The 21911-nt window shown below is 38.6% G+C and overlaps 3 protein-coding genes across 5 annotated transcripts; all 3 read right to left on the reverse strand.

Annotated features, from left to right (window-relative positions):
- Positions 1-1691: 1691 nt before the first annotated feature.
- LOC103944179 (ethylene-responsive transcription factor 12) lies at positions 1692-2563 on the reverse strand. Its single transcript, XM_018646688.2, has one exon. The coding sequence runs from the start codon at positions 2409-2411 to the stop codon at positions 1872-1874; it is 540 nt and encodes a 179-aa protein (XP_018502204.1). The 5' UTR covers positions 2412-2563; the 3' UTR covers positions 1692-1871.
- A 1293-nt stretch (positions 2564-3856) lies between these two features.
- Positions 3857-9385, reverse strand: LOC103944180 (receptor-like protein 4). Its single transcript, XM_009354601.2, has 9 exons — positions 9119-9385; positions 7216-8268; positions 6672-6819; positions 5341-5412; positions 5071-5142; positions 4859-4930; positions 4698-4775; positions 4406-4587; positions 3857-4256 (listed from the first exon to the last, which is right to left on the reverse strand). Exons 1-9 carry the CDS (start codon positions 9261-9263, stop codon positions 4132-4134), a joined length of 1947 nt encoding a protein of 648 aa, XP_009352876.2. The 5' UTR covers positions 9264-9385; the 3' UTR covers positions 3857-4131.
- A 6592-nt stretch (positions 9386-15977) lies between these two features.
- On the reverse strand, positions 15978-19658 carry LOC103944188 (G-type lectin S-receptor-like serine/threonine-protein kinase At1g11410). 3 transcript variants are annotated; one of them, XM_048590999.1, is made up of 8 exons: positions 18817-19658; positions 18210-18711; positions 17821-17964; positions 17431-17603; positions 17086-17296; positions 16760-16997; positions 16485-16638; positions 15978-16386 (listed from the first exon to the last, which is right to left on the reverse strand). In XM_048590999.1, the coding sequence occupies exons 1-8, from the start codon at positions 19510-19512 to the stop codon at positions 16081-16083; spliced, it is 2424 nt and encodes an 807-aa protein (XP_048446956.1). In that variant the 5' UTR covers positions 19513-19658; the 3' UTR covers positions 15978-16080. The 3 variants fall into 3 exon arrangements, with proteins under 3 accessions (XP_048446956.1, XP_009352889.2, XP_009352888.2); XM_009354614.3 differs by having other exon boundaries at positions 17431-17600; positions 18210-19658; XM_009354613.3 differs by having other exon boundaries at positions 18210-19658.
- Between the last annotated feature and the right edge of the window lie 2253 nt (positions 19659-21911).

The following is a 21911-nucleotide window of genomic DNA, read 5'->3' on the forward strand; positions in this document are numbered from 1 at the left end:
AGGAAGTTTTCTTGCGACGCGCCATGGATAGCTCCTTAGTAAGCAACAAGCCATGTAATTCATCCAAGGAAGTGGACGAAAGATGGAGTAATAAAGGAATCAGTGAATGACTCAAAATCATCCAAAAGACCAGCAAGAGTTGCTACAATGAGATCATAATTAGTGATAGAGGCTCCAGCAGCAGTAAGGGAATCAGAGTTCTCCTTGATTTGCTGAAGATAATCAGACATTGACTGAGAGCCTTTCTGAATATTCTGAAGCCGCGAACGTAATTGATGAATATGTGCATCCGAGACACCCCCAAATTGCTGCTCAAGTTTGAGCCAGAGATCATGAGCAAAGAAGACACCAACAGTGAACAGAATGACTTCCTCAGAGAGAGTCGAGTTGAACCATGTTAAACGTCTTAAATACCAACCCTAATATCCATCATAATTAATACGTGGTGTCATGCATACATGTAATTATAAATTTGTCTTTCGCGACTGGTTCGAGATTTGTGATCAAGAATCATTTTATAGAATACATCTGGAAAGGAAAACTCCAAAGGTTGTCACTCACTTGGGTTGAAATTGATATATAATGCATGTGATTTTTTTTGTCATCAACATTTTAATCAAGGTTTTGTAAATTAGTCAATAAATGAATAATATTATTTTTCAAATATTGGCTGGGTTGAAAGAGATGGACAGTAGATGATTCCCAGAGAGGATGGAAAAAGAGAGAAGAGAAAGGGACCCGAAGCCGGCAACATCACACCACAGGAAGAACGCGGCCATTTTATTGATAAGGCCCTACAATAATTTCTACAAATCACAATCACAATCTCGAATTATAGTGAATGATGGTCCAGGTTTACGGATAATTAACAAGTATGTAGTCACGATCCATGTATTTTGCATTACACTAGGAAATTAATAAAATCAACTACAACTATTATGATACTCATTGTTGAAGTTTAGCCACTACATTAACTGTTATGTTTACTTATTGAACGACATACAAAAATTATATTTGGGAAAGAATAATGCTAGGAAGACTAAAGTTATAGACTAAATTTGCAAACTAAATGATGTGTCACCAATAGAAAATGAGCTCGCTTATCAACGTTTAAGTAATAATCTAATCATCAACTTACATATCATTTATTTTACAAAATATAGTATATAAATTTAATTTCTATAGCATTACTCATTTGGAAAAACCGGTAACGAGACAAACAATACCTATACCCATCAATATTCCAGTTGTTGCACGTATACAGGGACATGAGAAAACGAAAAATCAAACACCAAAACTCGATTGCATAAATAAATAAAAGTTTACCACTTCAACAATAAATTCCTTGCAAAAACCCTACAGTTACGTATAGTACGTAAGAAAATTAATAATCATGCAAGGTGAGACGGGAGGTTGTATGACAGATGAAGAATTTAATTGAACTAGTTTAATTAATAATTAGGGTTACTGCATTCGTCGTGTCGGGACAGACATGGACACTCTCAACGCCCACGCGCCCCAAACTGCAAGTGGGTCTATTTTTCCCTTCAAATTTCATGGGGCTGCTCACTGCTCAGATTATCGGAAACAGACGATCCCCACTCGCACTGGAAAAACCAGATGACATTTCTAACTCATAAATTACAAAAAAAAAAAATAATAATAATAAAAAAGAAATATGGAAATATATATACAGAAAGCCTCTCAAATTTTAATATCTTCATACATCCGAACCATAACAGTGAAGATTTTCTTTAGATAATTAGTGAAATACTAAAAATAAAAAGAAAAATTATGGCGAGAGAGATAATTAGAACGAACGGTGAGAGGGAAAAAACATAGAGCGACGCCGTAACGAATAGTGCTTCTCTTCACAGCCACATGGGAGGAGGTTCATTGAGATCAATAGGCAAACCACGTCGGACCAGTCCCAGAAACAACGCCGTACTGCCGAAACCCGAACCTTCCGGGACCGTATCATTACTGCCGCCGGCGGGGGCATTTCCCGCTACACCAACTGGAGTTTGCTGAGGTTCCCTCCTTGCCATCAACGGCGGCGTATCAGTGGTTGCCCCATCGCTGCCCATGTCGTTGAGGACGCCGGTGTGGAGGAAGTCGACGAGGCGGCCGGAGTGGGAGGCCCAGTGGGTGGCCGAAGGAGCGTTGAGGTCGAGGGAGATGCCGCTGGGGATCGGCGCAGGAAAGTTGGTCTTGGCCTTGGCACCGCGGAGCGTCCTGGCGGCGCCGTCGTATGCAAGGGCGGCTTCCTCCGGCGTGTCGAATGTGCCTAGCCAGACCCTCGTCTTCTTCCACGGGTCCCGGATTTCTGCTGCGTACCGGCCCCACGGCCGCTTCCTAACGCCCCGGTAGTGGCCCTCGCGGGAGGAAGACGGAGCAGCTGCAGTCGCCATGGAAAGATCTAGATAGAGAAAGAAGAGAGAGAGAGCGCAAAGCTTTTGAGTGAGAAAGTGTGAGAGAGGGGGTTTTGAGAGAAGTTGAATGGCTGTGGAAAGTGAAAAATAGGGGGTCCCACTCAGACACCCGTAATCGTCGGCTGGACGGCACGGCTCCATCCAACGTCTATATATATATACTGATTGTTCTGATTGGGTTATGCGTTCTATTTTTATTTGTTAATTACTTGGGCCGTTGGATTGATATCAGGATTGGAGATTTGGGCTCATGTGCCATCGAACGGTGGTGGTGTGAGCGCGAGATAGCGTTGCACGTGAGGAGGGTGCGTGGGGCCCAATAGTAAAGCGTGCCGCCGCCTGAGCAGACGTGTGGGTTCCTGTGGCGCGGTGATGTAAGCCCTACCGATATTGTACGGCGCTGCGGTCGGGCTCAGCGGCGCCTGCCATATTTTTGGTTTTTTTTTTAATTTTTTATTATTATTTGGGAAAGAAATTGGTGAAGTGGGGCCCGGGGTGGCGTATCGCATAGTGGATTGGATAGAAACGGTTGTTTGGTTGTGAGGAGAGGGGACACGTGGCGGGTATAGAGGCGGTGTCTCAGTTGGAGGAGACAGAGGGCGAGTTGGGTAGACCCGTTGAATTGAGTTTGGGGCGGGTTTCTGAGATGGGCTGCTGCCGGGTAGGCTTGCGTCGATGGCGTGTTTGACTGGGTTTTGGGTTAGGGTGCGGGTGTGCGACCACTGACCCACTGGCTGCTGACCCAACGTACAGATATCTGAAGGAGATAATCGTACGGTTGGTAAACGAGTAAAGGACTGAAGCTCTCATCCTCCGTAAGCAACTCACGGGAACCTGAGTTGTTTTTTTAGTTTTGTTAAATATCATGTCGGATCTCTGATTTTTGGAGGGTTGACACGTGTGATGGTAGTGGAACATGCTTGTCGTGCGTAAGAAGTTTAGGAGAAGATTGATTACTCTTACCATTAGCGTTAAGTTATACTCATAACTTTAAGTCGGAAGGATATACGGGTAACACATAATTACCAGTTACCACGGTATTGATTTACGCTGAAAATTACGGATCGTACACCAATGAGAACTGTTGGCAACAGAGGTCGAACTTGAATTTAGTAATGTGGTTTACTATAGCAACAAGCTGTTAATGTAATTGGCAATTTCTAGAGCTTTGCAATTTACTCTTGGTCTTTAAGTTATTAATTTGAAACGGTTAACATGGCATTATTAACTTGAAATACTGTCAACATGGCGTTCCATTAGTATGTAAAGTCTTCTCTAATACTGGGCATGGACCGTATATATCTTTCATAAAAGTCCTCTCGTTTACTTTGGTATACCAACATCAAGAGAGAGACAAAGACACAAACACGTACACCCTGTTGCAAATAAGTTTTTTGCGCTCGACGATCCCCAAAACCTGAATGTGTGACATTCAAACGTTGAACAATTTCTTATAAGTCTAATTTAGTATTCTACATTCTATATGCATCACTTCCGCTATCTGTTAAAAATCTTTACCAAAACTGAAAAGAAAGAAAATAATTAGACCAAATGTACAAGTTTTTTCTTTTCCCTTTGTTCTGCAGCATGTATGGCAAATCCCACGGGGGATCCGAACTTCTGTACGTGACTCTAAGGCCCATGTAAACAGATCAAAAGCTTCAACTATATTGGGCTCTGGGCCGAACGTCGTCTCTAATCATGTAAGCAAAATAGGCCCAGTCTCTGCTGCCGTTCTAGATTGGCCGTGATGATTGTACTGCCTGTTCATCTGGATGTCACGTGACAAATGCGTCCTCGCCTTTGCATACGGAGCGTCTCTTGCTGCACAAGCCAGATCAGAATTTGAGAAAACAACAGTGTATTTATGCTAAAGCCTTCCAGGAGTTGTAACGTAACATGCAAGGAAGTAACGTAATTTCGACGACTGTCTTATGCAGTCGGATTTTGCTTAAGAGATTAAACATCCTTACCTGCAATTTGTTGTACTCTAAGGATATTCTGCCGCCTTTTCCAACAGCATATCGAACCTATAACGAGAACTAGGAAGGCAGCCAAAACACCAAACCCAATTCCAATCTTTGCTCCGGCCGTGAGGTGTGGCCCACACGTAGGTAGTCCTGGTATACCGCATAGTCCATGGTTATCTGTGAAACTGAACCAAAACCAAATATTGAGTTCAGTATCAGTATACAAACATTTCTATTTATGTTAACATTTGCAAAAGCCCAAAAAGCGTGCAGGTTATGCGTGTCTAATTCTTACTTGAAGCTTGCTCTGTGCAAAAGCCTGCCTCCTAGAGCAGCTGGGACCTTTCCGGACAGAGAATTGCTATTGACATTACTGCAACACAACTTAAGTTAAGAGTCTTCTTCCTACACATTTGGGTTTCATACAACTGTAAGTTGCGTTATAATATGTCTTACAGTGTTTGCAACGAGGTCAACTGTCCAAGCGTTTCAGGAATTGACCCATTCAAGGAATTGAACGACAAGTCCCTGCAAAGGAAGGAGCATGAGTGTTTTTAATTATGAAATTCAACTGTGGTAACCACAACCCTTGGATACGCTGCCCAGGAAAAATAAAAAAATAAAACATTTAACACTTTCTGATAAGAGAATATATGAGCTGCACTTACAATACTTCTAAGCTTGTTATCTTTCCGAGTGAGGAAGGAATGGGCCCTTGCATGCTATTTCCGCTCAAATTTCTGTAAGTCCACAAGGTAAAACAAAACATGTGTTGAAAAGGCTGTAAAACACTTCTAATGCCTAGCTGTCTCACTTTATGCAAAGAGTACCATTTCATCAAAGTTTAGCATGTCAAGTTGAATAAAAAACAACGATGCCAAACAGAAGCTTGCAAAGTTTAAATTTTTATTCAAAGCAAGCCTTAGAGAGGAACTCACATGCTTTGTAGATGACGTAATTTGGATATGTCATTCGGCAAGAATCCCTTCAGCCCTTGGTTGTCCAGAGCCCTGTGCATGCAGAGTTAAACACTCATTGCCAAAAGGATGTACAAATGGCAATGGAACAAACAAATGCTAAGGTGCTTTCTTCAGGCATTATGAGAATAACTCTTTAACACTGCACTGAAAGATTTTTCTTTTGCATACAAATGTAGCTAATACGAAAATGCATTTCCGTTCCATTCACCCATGCATGCACAGACTAACAATGGACTTATGTAGTGGAAAATGGTGCTGGAACATAAAAAGTGCTAAGATTCCGATTTGTTGAAACGAATATTCTTGTGACTGTTTGATGCGAAGGAATCAGTGAAATGAATAAACTATGGTAACGAAAGAAGACTAAAGATTATGCCAAATGGACACAATTCAAGTGGCTGAAGCACATCAGGACTACATTCATGAACACTAGATGATTTTCACCCACTGAGTTATCAATTGTTATGGCTCTCAAAAGTCAAATAGAAAAGGCCAAAAAGCCTCCTCTAGAGAAATAACTGAACCAATAGAGAATTAAACATTAACTCGGCTGACCAGAAGCCATTAGAAATTTAGGACACAAATATAGGGAATGGGTCAAGACTAAATAACGAGGGGGCACAAGATGTCATAATGAAATGCCATACCTAAATTAACATGATGCATTGAAATACATAGTGCAAAATGCATTGGTTCAGTACATGATGTCATAGTTGGCCAGATACTTCCCCTGTCAAATAAGCAACTAAGTATATGATATTTGTTCTAATGCCCTTATTCCTTGTTCTTTACCAAGTCCAACAGGAGGAAAAAAAAAAGGCTGCTTGTTCACAGCAAAGAACAATAGGAACTGAGGAAGGTAGACTAGATGCTCAGTGGGCCAAACTGGCTTACTTTTAACACCTTGTGTACTTCGAATTTGAAGGTATACAGTACGAAATAAACATACTTTCACAAGGCAACAAAGAATTTAAATTAATACGATTTCCTTATAAATGAATCTCAGAAGGGTAACAGAATACATCAACTGGTATACAACCTGTCATGCTTATGGTTGTCTGAAGATCCACACTATTCAGACTTACATTTATCAGGCTTTTTAAATATTTGAAAGCAAAGTTGTTTGCATATCTTTTTATTGTCTGATGTTTGCACATCTAGCAGTTAAAAAATAAAGAGACTAGAAACTGAAGAACATGAGCAATGTGAAGCATAAATGCATTTGTACTATAAATGAGAAATAAGATCAAATAAGAGAAAAGAAATGAGGTTAAGGATCAAGAAATTACAGTCCGTCGATGACCCATTTGTTGCTTGTTCTATCAAACTGGCAATCGGCTCCACTCCATGGATGTTGTTGGGGAACACATGGATCACCATTCCACCCCAACCGAACAGGAAGCCCCAATGTTTTCTTCAATGACAGTAACGCATTAACTGGAATTTTTTTTATTGTGAAAAAGAAAGGGGAGAGAAATTAATTACAGTTTCAATAGAGTTTTCTTCAATTCCAGTAACGCCTTGACTTCTGATATATACAGTCTATAACTTTTCAAGATATAAATAAGACGCACTGAAAAAAATCTCTAACAGAAAACATGTGGTCAAGATGTTTTCAAAAGCATTAGCATAAACGAAAACAGATTAATTGATTTGGGAAATATCAAATAGTTCATCTGTAACACTTGCAAAACTACTTCATTAAGCATTATTTAATTGTGTGCATGCTACATGATCAGCATTATTGTTTCGTGTATGACATATACATATTGCTATAGACGCTAGAGAAAGTTGAAACGAAACTTAGATAAACAAAGAGTAGCACAAATGTACCTTCGTCTGATAAAGTTTTTGACTCGGCCATTATAACCTCAAAGATCTCAATGGCATTGATTATTGCACCACCTTTTTTAGGGTGCAAAGTTATGGTTAAGGTCCTCCCGCTTACGGCAACAGTTGTGTTAAGTACAAGAGCAGCATAACGGTCCCCACTCAATTTGATAACATCCACATCTTCAAATACAGTGTCACCATTAATCAGGATATCAAATACCCTTTGGCCTACACCAGTGATCAAAGCATCAATCTCAGCAAAGTGCAACCAAATGGAGTAGTTTCTGTTGGGATCCACATCCAGGGTATATTCTAAGTCGAGCTGACTATCAATACTCACAAGTGCTTGTTTATAAAGAGCAGCTGGGTAGAAGTTTGGTGGACTTGAAGCCTGCTTAATGGTTCCCTGAGTGGATCTGCGTGTATCAGCAATCTGACCAAAAGTCATTATATAATTCCAAAATCTATCCCCACCCCATTGATCGCCGTTGTAATCCACACCAAACTTTGCGTCTTCAACACCACAGCTCAATCTTTTTGCTGTTCTAAGGATTATTCCTTCAGATACTTGCTGGCTAAACTGGTATGCTCTTTCATCAATCTGAAGAATTTCAATGGCAAGAATTGCCGGATCCCCGTGACCAGTACTATGGAAGCAGATAGACACAGATCCATCTCTCAAATATACAAGTGCTTCAGAAAATACTTGATCATCGTGGGTACTCCAACCAGATTTTAAAGAGGTAATTTGAGTTCCCTCGACAGAAATATCAAATAAAGGTTCGTTGTCATAGTTTGGTAGTGCAATCGACCCAAAGAAAATCCTGATTACATAGTGCCCATGGGGAACTCTATTGATCATGTAACAATTTTCAGGACCTTCGGAGAGGGGAAAATAGCGAAGTGTATCAAGTGGAGGAGTGATAAAACTCGGGTGGGTCGCATTAAAAGGTATCCCCCCTGAATAATCAAAATCCTTAAACCATGTGGTATTGGATGGTTTTGTAATCACATTCTCCCGAGCTCCACAGCTTATGCGCATAGCAAATGGCGCTGTACTCAGAAGCATATTACACAAGTTAAAACCAAAATCCGAACAGGAAGACAATGTAAAGCATCAGGTCATATCTCTAAGCTTTATAAACATGTGTTGTGTGCATCATGGCTAACAAATCGTAATACCAACTTCACCAAACATGTGACAGAGACCAAATCTTCTCCAAATTTGAGTATGCATTTTACAGTGTCCTAACTGCTAACTGATGTGAAAGCAGATAACGATACTTATGCATTTTGAGGTAATCGCCTCATTCAGTAAAAAGACAAAGCAAGAAGAAAATTGAAAAATTCACCAAATACGTTGAGAGCCCAGTGAGCATAATGCACCATCTGCAATTAATACACAAATGCAAAGCTCTCTGTTTCCAGTAAAAAATCTTAATCATCAGCTTTGCATTTCCCGTTAATGACGAAACAAAACCTACATTAAGCATTGGTTTAGGCCATTCTCTGTTTCCAATTAGCAGATTCCTTTCCTTTTCCATAAGTAATTCAAGTTCATTGACTTTTCCTTTTAAAAAAATTCCAGAAAAAAGCGTAACACTTAAATTATTTTCCACTTTTACTCTCCGATTCACTTCCATTTCTTCAAAAAACATCAAATTCCATACAAATAATAGAGAAAAATCACGAGATCTCCACCAAAATTACACTAAAAACTAAATGAATTAGCATCAGTACGCAGTTCAAACTAAATCATCAGTCCAAAATTGACTCCAACTCCAACACACTGAAATTTCACTTCAATTTTCAACACTCCAAGAATCAAAACAGCAGCACGAATTGCGAAGCAGCAATGCAATCGAGAATCGAAAAGCAAAACCAAAAGTTCACGAGCACTCACCCGGTCTCGCCGAAGCGACTGAAAAGACAGGGCAGCAGAGGAGAAGCAGCAGCCATGGAAGAGGAAGACGAAGACGATGAACAGACCTAGCCAAATGCTTTAGCTCCGAACCACGCAACGCGCATATGCCATTTGCTTTTCTCATTCTCCCTGATTATTCCTCTAATTTGCTTTCCGATTTCACACTCACAGCGAGAGGTGAAGAGAGAGAGAGCAAATGAACGTGTATGCAACTCGTCAGTGCGTAATTACAGTTGGGATTTAATTTTTTCTTGATTTGTTGACTCCCGGAAAAATAGAGGAGATGTCATTAATCTCCTGCGGTGGTTTTACGGAATCTTGGTGAAGGTGCACTTATCGGACGGCGAAGATGGCTCCACGGTCTACCAGATATTCATTATTTTCGATGGTTGGGTGGGCCCCGCGCCGCACACCGGACTTTGTGTAGACGACAAAGCACGTGACAAGGCTAACATGATGAATAGTGAGGGAGGTTCACGTGGAATTACCGGTTTATTTTTTTATGTCCATTTTTTTTTTGTCGGAATATTTAAGGCCGATTTGCCAAATTGTCAGTGTCGTTTGTGAGAATCTGAGGGTTTGTGAATTGTGTACGTTTATCGTATATTGTGGATCAATTTTTATCAACCATTGTTTATGTTTATTTTTAAATACAAATTTTTTAAATGATTTCTAACCGCACGATGTATGATGAACGGACACAATTCACGGATTTCTGAAATCCTCACAAAGAGGATTCGGACTGATCGATTGGGTTTCGTTTTGGGGTGCAAATTGTAACATTTTTTTTTTCCTGTTAAACGATAAATTTTGGTATATTAGATATTAGATTAAATACTGACGGAGTTCGAACCCACGTCATCATGCAAGGACTCAACTCCTTTCCATTACTATAGTAAAAGGGCACTTACCAAGTTATAACATTCTGTTTTTTCGGAAATATAATCTTCTCCCATCACTTTCTTTTTGGAAATTAATTTTCTCCATCGATTTAGGATTACGTTGATCTTTATCCTTAATCAGATGAGGATAGTTTGTTTTTAAAAATTAAAAAATTGGTATTATTCGAATTTACACTTGTATGTTAGTTGTTTCAGATTTAACTATAATATTTACATATATTTACTATTTAATACAATAAATTGGATTTGTTTGTATGTGGTTGTATTGATCGGACTGCTAAGGGTGGTCACGAGTTGGTTGGATAAAGTTTTAACGTGACTGTCCCGCTAACGAAATATAAATTATATTGTTAAAGAATACTATAACACGTTAATTTATAATACTAAGTGATAATGACCAACTAAAATATTTCGAGTTTGTGGACTTTATGATTAGAGAATTTTTATTTGAACTCATACAACTTCTTTATACACTCAACTTACTCTCTACACTCATATTATTTTTAATTAAACTATTGATATCTCTTTAAATCCAAATTTATTATTTAAATCACCTTACAACCCAATTCATTATGTAAATTTATCTTTACACTCATTAAAAACCACGTAAAATTCAACACAATTTTAAACTTACCGGGTTGACAATATGTAATTGCCGCCAAAGATTCATTTGCCCAATAGATTAAAAGACTATCTTTGAGTTCCTATTTCTTCTGATTTCTTGGTTCACAATGCAGAACATTGGCGACAACTTGTTTCCCCTCGTTGACAATGTTGTTGCTACTAGTCCAATACTTTTGTATATACGTACCTATCTTAAGAATAGGTTCAGTAGCAGCACAAGCCAACTTCAGCACAAACTAGGCTGCTCTTCTTGCTCTCAAATCCCCACCTAGGCAACTTATCATTTCTTGTTGAGCTGGAATTCAAAAACAACAATTTTGGTGGTACCTTGCCACCAGAATTGTCTCATCTACACAAGTTGAAGTTGATTAGCTTTAGTTCAACGACTTGAATCTTTAACGGAACCATTCCAATACATATACGTATGTGTTGATTTTTCAGGAATTCCAAACTTGATTGGCAGTAAAGATTAGGTGGAGTGGTTGTTTGTGCAAGCTAATGCTAAACAACTTAAAGTGGTAGTTTACCAGACAATATATGCCAACATCTTCCAAGTGTTCAAGGGTTGCATTTGCCGCGCGATCAGTTTGATGGGGGGTGAATGTAGGATAAACATTGTAGATTGTTTGATTATTGGGTGTGAGTTTATTAATAAATTTTAGTTTATTGTTAACTTTATCTTGTACTTAATGATAATTATGTACAGGGTAAAAAAAACAATTCATATTTAAAGTTTAAGTTAAGTGTAGAAAAATGTTATATGGTTTCAAATAAAATTTCTTTTATAAATATTATAATACGTTAATTGATAACATTGTGTGATAATGACCAACTAAAATATTTCAAGTTTGTGGACTTCCGGTTTTGAAGTTTGACTCCTTTACAGGGTCATCCTGTGCGCATTGCGCAATCGTCGGGGGAAGGTTTTGTGATGAATAAGCAAACACATTATAAGGCCATATCTCGCAAATTCTTGAATAAACCCACCCGAAAACCCAACTAATCCCACTCCACTTTCATATTTTTCTTTTATCTTTTTTTTTTTTCTGTATTTTGTGGATATTGAGGCAGAAAACCATAAAAAAAATTCACTTTTTCTAAAAAAAAAAAAGGAGAATTAATATGATATTCTTGAAGAAGGATACAATCTTGGGCAAATGGTAAATAAGTAAGAGCTCGTTTGGAAGTATTTTTAAAATAACTGATAGCAGTTTTGGTGAAATTGTTTTATCCAAAGTGCTATTTGAAAAGGCGCATTTTCAAGATCCACTTAAATTTTCACTTAGAAATGGTTTCAAAAATATTTTCATAAAGGACGCTTTCAGAGAATTGAAAAGCATTTATAAACACATCCCGGACTAGTGAACTAGTAGTGACTTGATCCATGTAGAATTAGACGAGGCGAACTACGAATTAGAGCTTTGACTCGTTTAAATCGTACAAGAGTGTCTTATAATAAAATGATAATTTGCAAGTGATGAATTGCCATAGTTATTAAAGTCCTCATCTTTAACTCACTCGTGGTTCAAACCCTCCTTATAATATAAATTAAATTAAAATATCGTTTGTATTAAAAGAATGATAAATTAGTCACAATATGATTTAAGATGTGGATGGTGGCATTCGATTAATTATTAAATTTTCATTAAAAGTGGGAGATTTGATAGGTATCTCCTTTTCGTTTCTTTTTTTAAATGATGAGAAATAGACATCTTTTGTCTCCATTCATGGACCAGTTTGTAGGTGTGTTATAAATTATCACACTAATTTGCCCCGATGGAGTCCTTCAATTTAGTCGTGGTGGGATTTTATTGACATTTGCTATTGTGAGCATGAAATTTCATTTATGGGGACGATTTGATATAAATTTTGTGGTCAGGGAATCAAGACACATATTTCGTAATTATTTTAATATATGTTTCGAGTAAGAAAATGTGTCGTCAATTAGGACTTCTATGTCATACCACAAAATTCGAGTAATCGACATTAGCTAGTAAATTTAGGGTTTAACATTTAAGGTAAAAAGGAATTAGCTTTGTACATCAATACTTGAACAACCCTTTTATTTTTATTTTATTTTTTGACAAACAATAGTGTTAGTGGGTTAAATTGTTAGTTGTTAGAGAGAAAGAGAATCGACGGAGATTAAACCTGCACCATAATGTATAAGTATAATTACTTTGAGTTAATTACAAAAAACTACCTCAACTATGGGTCAAATGACACTTTCATACCTCATCTTTTAAAATTGACAATGTCATACCTCATCTTACGAATTTGTGTCAATGTTATACCTTCCGTTAGCTTGACCGTTTATTTCTCAGTTAAATGCTGACGTGGCTTGATCCGGGACCCATTTTTATTAAAAAATTATTAAAAACAAAAAAAATCATTTAATATTATTTAAATATTAAAATAATAATAAAAAAGTACATAAAAAAATAAAAAACAAACCTCTCCTTCTCCCCTCTCTCTCTTCCCTATCATTTTCCTACAACCCAGAAAAGAAAAAGGAGAAAGAAGAAGAAGAAGAAGAAGAAGAGGACAAAAAATAAAAAAAAAAAAAAACCCAAACCAAACCAAACCCAGTTCATACCCCCTTCCCCCACCACAAACCCAACCCCCTGCCGCCGAATTCTACCAGCTAGTTTCTACCGTCGACTCCGAAGACGACGACGACCAGATCGGAAACGACACCGTCCCGATCCACTCCCAGCTGCACTCCAACGACGTCACTGTCAATCAGGTCGACGGAGGAATCTCGTCTCTCCAGCTAAACGACGGCGTCGGGCGTAGTGATCGCTTGAACAGAAGCAGCGATGACAAAGCAGAAGCAGAAGAAGTGGAGGAGGAGGTTGCTTCCAACTCGGAGATAATTAGGGCTTTCAGAGAAGACGAGAACCGCAGAAACGCGCCGCTTACGGCGGAGAATGCGATGAGGGTCAGGGAGGCCATGCGAGGAATTTCCTTCGCCTGAGCTCCTCCGCATTGGGCGGGTCTGATCTCTGAGAACAACTGGATGGACCGCCTTCGCGGGCTCGGGCAATCTTCTTCCCGAAGGTGAAAATGTTTAACACCCCCCGCGCCCCCGCCGCCCATTTTCTCCTCGCCCAGGAGAATGGGTTTTTTTCTGGGCTTTTTTTTTTTTTCTTGGGTTGTAGGTAGTGGGTGTGAGGTTGGGTGCAGAGGGTGGGGTGCGAAGGTGGGGAGGTTGGGTGCGTGGGTGTGGGGAGAAGAGGGGGTGAGGAGCAGGGAAAACAAATTGTTTTTTTTTTTTTTTTCTCTTCTGTTTTTCTGGGTTGCAGTTGCAGAAAGAGGAAGAAGATGAAGATGGGGAGAAGGGAGAGAGGGGGGGAGAGACGAATTGATGTTGGTTTTTTTTTTTTTTTTTTAAATAACTTTTCTTTATTATTTTAATATTTAAATAATATTAAATGATTTTTTTTGTTTTTAATAATTTTTTATTAATTTTTTAATAAAAATGGGTCCCAGATCAAGCCACGTCAGCATTTAACTGAGAAATAAACGGCCAAACTAACGGAAGGTATAACATTGACACAAATTCGTAAGATGAGATATGACATTGTCAATTTTAAAAGATGAGGTATGAAAGTGTCATTTGACCCATGGTTGAGGTAATTTTTTGTACTTTACCCAATTACTTTCTACCACAGCCGTAAAGCACTATCTACCTGAAAAGTTTATCCCTTTAATAAGCAATGATTGTTGCATTCAGCCAAAACAACATTCTAAAGCCTTATGCGAAAATAAAACTACATTCTATCAAATACAACTCCCATCGTTTCACCATAAGTAAGGTCTGGTCATGCATCGCATGTAGGTACTTCATCATTCGAGAGAGTTTTTTTGTCACCAATTAATTCACCACATGTCAAATGTCAATTAGACATAGTTGTAAGAGCCTACAGAAAATCTCTTCCATTCTTTTATATATCACAAAGATCAGAGCTGTCATCGTTGCGCACAAAGATCAGAGCCTTTAACTTCATCATCACTATATAAAATGATTAGTAATTTCAGAAGCGGTTTGGGTTCTGAACAAAATTACCCATACCAAGCAAAGAGTTAGAAGATGCGATAACGATGGACTTCATGTTCCAACTCTTAGTTGGCATGAATAATTATATTATTAGTGATACCCCAGAAGATGTTTCAAAGATAATGCAGCCAAAAGAATGCTTTCACAGTTTGGACTCTTTGAGACTGCTGCCATGGCAAGCAACAACTTGCACATGTATATGACATACAATATTCCATCGAACAGAAGAAAAACGTCACAGAATAAATATAAAAGGGAAGAAGGAAGAAAAGAAACGTGTTAGGCACACCCTACATAATGTTTCTTCTCTTTTTCTTGGATTTTTCGACGGCATCGAATCTGGTTTAAAATATGGCAAATCACTTTTTTTCTTTCTTTCTTGCAATGTACGTCATAGTGAGGTTCATATCCGTTAATCACCCGATCTATTAAGCATCTACCCAGATACTTATTTTAACGAGTAAGTTGAGTCCCTCTGTTTGTGTTAGCTTGGATTTAGTCTTCCCCAAACATTTTCGCCAGTCCAAAATCTGAGATGTTGGGGTTCATAGTTGAATCCAATAGAACATTGCTAGCTTTTAGAGCCCTGTGAATGACTTTCGGTCTTGAGTCTTGATGAAGGTATAAGACCCCTCGAGCGATTCCAACAATAATGTCACTGCGCTTTTCCCGGTCCAACAATGACCTTCTACTTTCATCTGGTCCAAAAACATAAATTCAAAGTATGAAGAGTAAATAAAGCGGAAGATAGCATTGACAAGGTCTGCTGTAATGAGTTCTTCTTTATAGACTTCAGTTCATTCGAGTTATAGAAATCATTTAAATATGAGGTGAATAAATCAAAGGACTAAAAAAGAATCAAGGGACTTCAAACAAAAAGGGATGCGCATGAGGAGAAAAATGGTGAGCGGAAACACTTCCCATGAAAAAACTGTTGCTATTTGTAAATTAAAGGTATATTAATTTTCTGTATTTTAGATATTAGTCCAACACCATACCAAACACTACGCTAAATTAGTTCAGTTTAGTCTAGTCTAAACTAGTCTAGATTAGTTCCTGAACCTAATCTAGCATGAGATAATCCAGTGCAACAAACGCACCCAAAAGATCGGCCAAATTTGAAAAAAGTCCGAGCTTTGTTATTCTTATTATATTTAATTTTTATCAGTTCTAACATCAACAAGCTTCACTTTACTTGGAGAATCTTCATTTTCAAGGCATGGTAAATTTCGTTCACCCTTTCGTTCAACCGTTCTTCATACAGTAACAAATTCTTATTATATATAATTATATTTTGCAAGCTGCTACAAGTGCATATATGTTGTGGAACATGTCAGGTAATCCAAGGCCTTTCTTTAGCGAGCTTCTATTTCTGTACATGTCACGTCATTTATAGAACTAGCTCCTTCAGTACTCGTTGATGGATCTACATTAGTACAACTCCTCCTCAACAAAAATGCAGGCTGTGTTGGGGAAGGAACTGCTGCCTCGTTACCTAGCATGAAAACAACCGCCGACATGGTTGGCCGGTCAGCAGCAAACTCTTGCACACACAAGAGGGCAATTTCGATGCATCTCACAACTTCGTTGACATGGTACGATTCGCCCATGGATGTATCAACGATTTCCAAGGCTTTGCCTTCTCTCCACAGGTCCCAAACCTAAAAGAGTTTTGAAAAAAAATCAACCAAGCATGAATAAAGTAGGGGATAAACTTGTGGGAAAATCGTTGTTTACAAATAGGCTATAGTTAGCTTACATATCCAATCAAATTTGAGTGGGGATATTTTTTGTTGTAGTAACCGGAATTTCTTCTACCGGTTATGATTTCTAGTAGTAAAACGCCAAAGCTGTACACATCAGATTTTACTGAAAAAATTCCTTCCATTGCATACTCCGGTGACATATAACCACTGCAACAATACAAAGAGATCATGGTGAGACTTGTACTCGGAAATTGGAACTATTAACCTACTATTTTGGTAAGCCTTGCCAATTTATTTCTTCAATTTTGATGAAATTTAATTAACTTACTATGTTCCGACCACACGATGTGTATTTGCTTCACATTGGTCCCTTGGAAATATTCTTGCCATACCAAAATCTGCTATTTTGGGGATCATAGATGCACCCAATAGAATATTACTGGCCTTTAGATCTCTATGGATAATCCTTAATCTCGAATCTTGATGAAGATATAAAATCCCTCTAGCAATCCCACATATAATCTCAAAGCGTTTTGTCCAATCTAGAAGATTTCTTTTTGTTTCATCTGGATACAATAAGAAGTTGAGACCAAATCAATTCTTGTTAACTTTAGTTTCAAAACGAAATTAAAGGAAACAAGGAAAAAGACATACCAAAAATAAAAGAGTCCAAACTTTTGTTTGGTACGTATTCATAGATTAGCATCTTCTCTCCATCTTCAACACAGCAACCTATAATCGTGACAAGGTTCCTGTGTTGGAGTTTCGCAATTATCCCAACTTCATTCTTAAACTCTTCAATTCCTTGACCAGAATTCTTCGATAGTCGTTTCACCGCTACTTCCTTTCCATTATGAAGTACACCCTGAAATTATAATCCAAGTAGTTATGTTACAATTCATTTTTAAAGGCATCAAACATGAATTGTCATGTTTATTGTAAGCTTCTAGGTTAACCTAAAGTTATGCATGATTCGGAAAATTATAGGAGGCTAACTACCTTATATACTGAGCCAAAACCTCCTTTCCCAAGCTTGTTCGCTACAGAGAAGTTGTTTGTGGCGGCTGCGACGGTTGTTAGATTAAAGAATTGTAATTCTGAGTTTATTTTACTTTGATCATTGAGATCTGTTCCATCTTCCATGAAGAACGTATTTTTTCTCTGCCTCCCTGCTGTCATGAAATACATAACAAGCAATGCAACGTTAGAGCCTTTTGGTCATTAACAATCAGTATTGCACGACACTAGAAGAAAACTTACAATGACCATTGGCATTAGTTGTACATAAGGAGTCTTCTACCCATCTCATTAACGTAGTGTTGATGTAACAGAAGACCATACACCACGGGGATACTAATTAAGATAGATAAAGAAAATGTATTTACGTACCTTGCCTCTTCCTCCTTACCAACCAACACAAAAGGAATACTAGGACAAGGAACACAAGAGCGGATACTAGTGAAGTTGCCAGCCTTGCCTTCTTGCTAATTACAGAACCCTTCTTGCTAATTACAGAACCATTTGCAAATTGAGCTACAAGCATATAAAATAAAAATAAAAATCCAAAGAAATCAACAGTTGTGAACTGTAAACAGTGGCAAATCACTATCAAAAATCAAGGGAAACTACGGGGTTTTCTCATCTGTGTGAAAATTGTAGGATGTAAGTAGCTATCAACTTGCAACTACTGTCCAACAAGATTTGTTCGTTTTAGAGAAATTCTGGTAGAAAGTGTAGAATACAAAATATTATGAGTACATGAAAAATAAAGTGACTACCTAGAGTAGCTGCATCAACTCGTACATACAAGTCCTGCCCAACATTTGAAAAAGTTCTTGTGTCTATCAAGTCCCCGTACCACGTCACGCAACCCTTCCCTCCTTCCCTTTCATCTGCACTCGTGTATGCCATGCAAGAACAATTCTTCATGCACTCTTGCTCACACCCTTGCAGACTCAAACTCATATTCACACGTGACCTAGATGAGTCGGGTACCTTCACGCGTTCCACCTTAACAAACCCTTCCCCTTTTCGGCATGTAGACGCTCCCGATTTTCTCAGGCATCCACCCGATCCAACTCTCATATTCCAATCCTGGGGGAACTTGGGTTCAAATCCGGGCAGACAGAGGCAAGGGAAGTTATAATTACTGTATGGGTCACAGTTACTATTTGGACCACACTGTCCATAGTAGTCACACCACTCACTAGGGTTAAAACTTCCTTCGATCCATTTGTTTTCTTGACCTCGCCATACGAACCGTTGAAAAATTCCTGATTCATCTAGCACCCCCCTTGTGAGTACTGAGCCATCTGTAACAGTATATTCTGTATATATCTCATCTTTATCGTTCACAAAGCTGCGGAAACTACTAGTTGTGTATTCGGGGACCCCGCTCAATCTCCGGCCGGTCCAAGTTCCGACTCGAAACCATTTGGTTCGACCCTTGTAAACTATGAACTGTGGAAACGTGGTTGGGTCAATCTCATATGAAAAATCCCCCGATCTGGGATCATCTTGGGACTTCCAAGATGTTAGGAGCCAGTTCAGCCCTGACCGCCGGTTCAGCCCAATCTTCATTAATGGAAGCAGTGTATCTGAGGGGTAATCAAAGCCTTGCCACAGCATCGTTTGGCCACTACCACTATTCTCAAGCAATACAAGATTTCCTGTATCCAAAAGTTTGGCTATTATGGAATTGTTTGGCGAAGAGACTGTGACATTAGCAGACCAAAGAGGGGTGTTTTGGTCCTTCCCATATATAACAAGGCCTCCATGATTTCCATGAACAGCTAAGAGCCCAGCTCCAGCAATGGGAATTACAGGGTTGTCTCTGTTTGCAGTCCAGACGATGGTTTGGATTGGAATTTTGTAGTACCAAACGCCAACATAACGATTATGAGAATTGCCTGGGCTAAAAAACCCTAGTGCAAAGATTTTAGTGGTGGATAGAAGAAGGTCGCCATCTCTTAGGGGTTGGTTTGGTGTAATGGCGTCTAGGGCAACCGAAAGGGAAGAGGGAAGAATCACGAGGAAGATAAGCAGTATAATTATGACAAAAAAGAATTTAGTAGAATTCATGGTTAGTTTCTCGTTGAGGAGTTTAAGCGCTAAAAGGGTTGCTTCTTTTAATGGCAAGCAGAAACAAAAAGCCAGAAAGGTTAGATTTTTTCCTTTGGAGATTGAGTAATGCTAACAGCGCATGGGCGAGCTCCGGTCGTTGATGCTACGGTCAACTCACCCACAACTTCCAGTCAAACTGAACCTAGCTAGAAAGCTCCATTTCATTAATTCTGACCACACCCCAGTTGTATCCAGTCGATTGATAAAGACAATTATTATTAATGTTTCTGTGCATGCGAAAGAATGGCATAGCTAAATTGGCTCCGAATGGAGCCAAGTACGAATTTAGCGAACCAAAAATATCTCACATCGAAAATTTGATAAAGTCCAACATATATATATATATATATATATAATGTGCTCCTAGGTGGTAAGATGCTAGGTGTGATTAATAGTGGACACTATGATAAAAGTGTTCTGTGATAAAATGAAATAAAGATAAACCAATTTGAAAAGAGGATTTTAACGAAAAGCTTCCAGTACTGTTCACTTTAACAAAAAACCACATTTTTACACTATAAAGTCAATCCTGGTACTATTCATTTTACCTTTTATTTTATCTTTATTGTTAAAACTCAAAGTTTTCAAATCATTTTCATTAGTTTTCCTATTTGAAAAGTCCTAGGATTTTTTATTTGGCATGCAAAGAATCACAGGTCAACATCTTTTCTCCTGTATGAATCCCAGCAGCCCAAACCTAGACAAAAAATCTTACCTGCTGATCCCATTCTATGCTGAAGTTCGATTACCACAAACCTCTCATTCTTCAGCACTAATTGATGTCAATGTCTGTTAACGATCAAGTTCCCACCATAGCACGTCACACAATTGATAGAATTAATTAGCTAACTAGACTAGTATAATTTCTCTTCAAGTACCTAGCAAATTCGCAATCGTAACCAATAATTTTGACTACCTACACGTCAAAGCACTCAAAATATATTAAAGAGTTTAACTTTAGCGAGATTATATGCTACTACATGTCACATCTTTAAAGAATTTTCTTCTTCGGTATTGGGTGATGGGGACTTTGCATGTGATCTAATATCCTAGTGGATAGGATGTTAGGTTTTCACCCATGCGTTTTAGGTTCGAAACTGCCACTCTCATAAGTTGTTGTAACAGTTTTGAACCTCCCCTCCCCTTAATAATAAGGGAAAACTAACGAAAAGTCTAAAAAAACCTCTATTTTAATGAAAAACCCTTTTTAAAGGTATAGTGAATAGTACCAGGAAAAAGTATAAATGTGATTTTTCGTTAAAAATGAACAGTACTGGGAGTGTTTTGTTAAACCTCCCTAATAATAATAAAAAATAATAAAAAACTAGGTGATGGGTCTCCACTATTATAACTCCTCTTCAATAAAAATGCTCGTTGTTTTGGTGAAGGAGCTGCTTCTGCATTACCTAGCTTGGAAAAAAAAACTGCGGACATGCGTTGTTGGCCTGTCAGTGGCATACTTTTGCACACATAAGCTGAGCAATTTGGATGCATCTCAGAGCTTGGTTGGTATGGTACGATTCACCCTAGTTGATAAATACGTTTATATTTGTTACTTCAAAGTGTTAAATCCCCTAATTATCTTCACCACCACTCATCATGCTCTTGGTTGTAAGAAATTTTCTTTGAATACGATGTACAACCCTAAGTCATTAGCGCACTTCAGTCATGGTTATTGGTAACTCGTTTAGTGAACAAATTTCTCCTTGCGATGTTGCTGAGTTTGGATTTCTGGATTGTAATATTGTTGAACTACCAAGCCTACATGGCGTGCAGGCTGAGTAATTAATAAGCTAACTACATCCTTCAGTTGTGTGCGAGGTGTGCCAACTCGTCGGCTGAGCTTGACCGGGGAGTAAAATATGTTGTGTGCGTTGGACTCGCTGCTGACTTCTTGATCTCGCGACTGCGGCCAAGGAAGGAACACATCTCAGCCTTTGAGTTCTAGAGTCTGAAGATAAGGCGGCTAGTTTTGCGAAGCTCAATATCAAATTCGGCTTTTAATGTGCCGAATGTAGTAACCTGGTAACATTTTACTTCGCCGAGAAGGCTGATGATATGACCTCTACCAACAAGGACTCGAAAATCCTTGTCGACCGAGACTTGGATAGGTAATCAATCGGCTGAAAAGCAATGCTGTTTATCGAAACTGAAGGTGCTCTTTGATTGACTGATTCTACGGCTCCAGTGTTGATTATCCAAACTGAAGATATCGCTGGTTGACTTCACAGTGTTGTTTATCCAAACTGAAGATGTGTCGGCGAGAAAAAGAATATAAAAATCTCAAGGTTGTTGAGAGGTTTCGCGTAGAGCAAGAATTTGCACAGGGTAGTTTGTGTGTTGAATTGGAGGGGGCT

Source organism: the organism of the source record quoted next, unplaced genomic scaffold (genome assembly GCF_019419815.1).
Source record: "Pyrus x bretschneideri cultivar Hongxiangsu unplaced genomic scaffold, Pyrus_bretschneideri_v1 Contig33, whole genome shotgun sequence".
Classification (NCBI taxonomy): Eukaryota; Viridiplantae; Streptophyta; class Magnoliopsida; order Rosales; family Rosaceae; genus Pyrus; species Pyrus x bretschneideri.

Bases quoted from the DNA above. Each gene is read 5' to 3' on its own strand.
- LOC103944180 (XM_009354601.2), bottom strand. From the start codon at position 9,263: ATGAGAAAAGCAAATGGCATATGCGCGTTGCGTGGTTCGGAGCTAAAG. The intron at 8,269-9,118 runs GTGAGTGCTCGT...TTCTGAGTACAG, and splicing joins AGTCGCTTCGGCGAGACCGG to CGCCATTTGCTATGCGCATA. The intron at 4,776-4,858 runs GTAAGACATATT...GTTGTGTTGCAG, and splicing joins TTGACCTCGTTGCAAACACT to TAATGTCAATAGCAATTCTC.
- LOC103944179 (XM_018646688.2), bottom strand. From the start codon at position 2,411: ATGGCGACTGCAGCTGCTCCGTCTTCCTCCCGCGAGGGCCACTACCGG.
- LOC103944188 (XM_009354613.3), bottom strand. From the start codon at position 19,512: ATGAATTCTACTAAATTCTTTTTTGTCATAATTATACTGCTTATCTTC. The intron at 16,639-16,759 runs GTAAGTTAATTA...GTATTGTTGCAG, and splicing joins CATCGTGTGGTCGGAACATA to TGGTTATATGTCACCGGAGT. The intron at 16,387-16,484 runs GTAAGCTAACTA...AAACTCTTTTAG, and splicing joins ACTCAAATTTGATTGGATAT to GTTTGGGACCTGTGGAGAGA.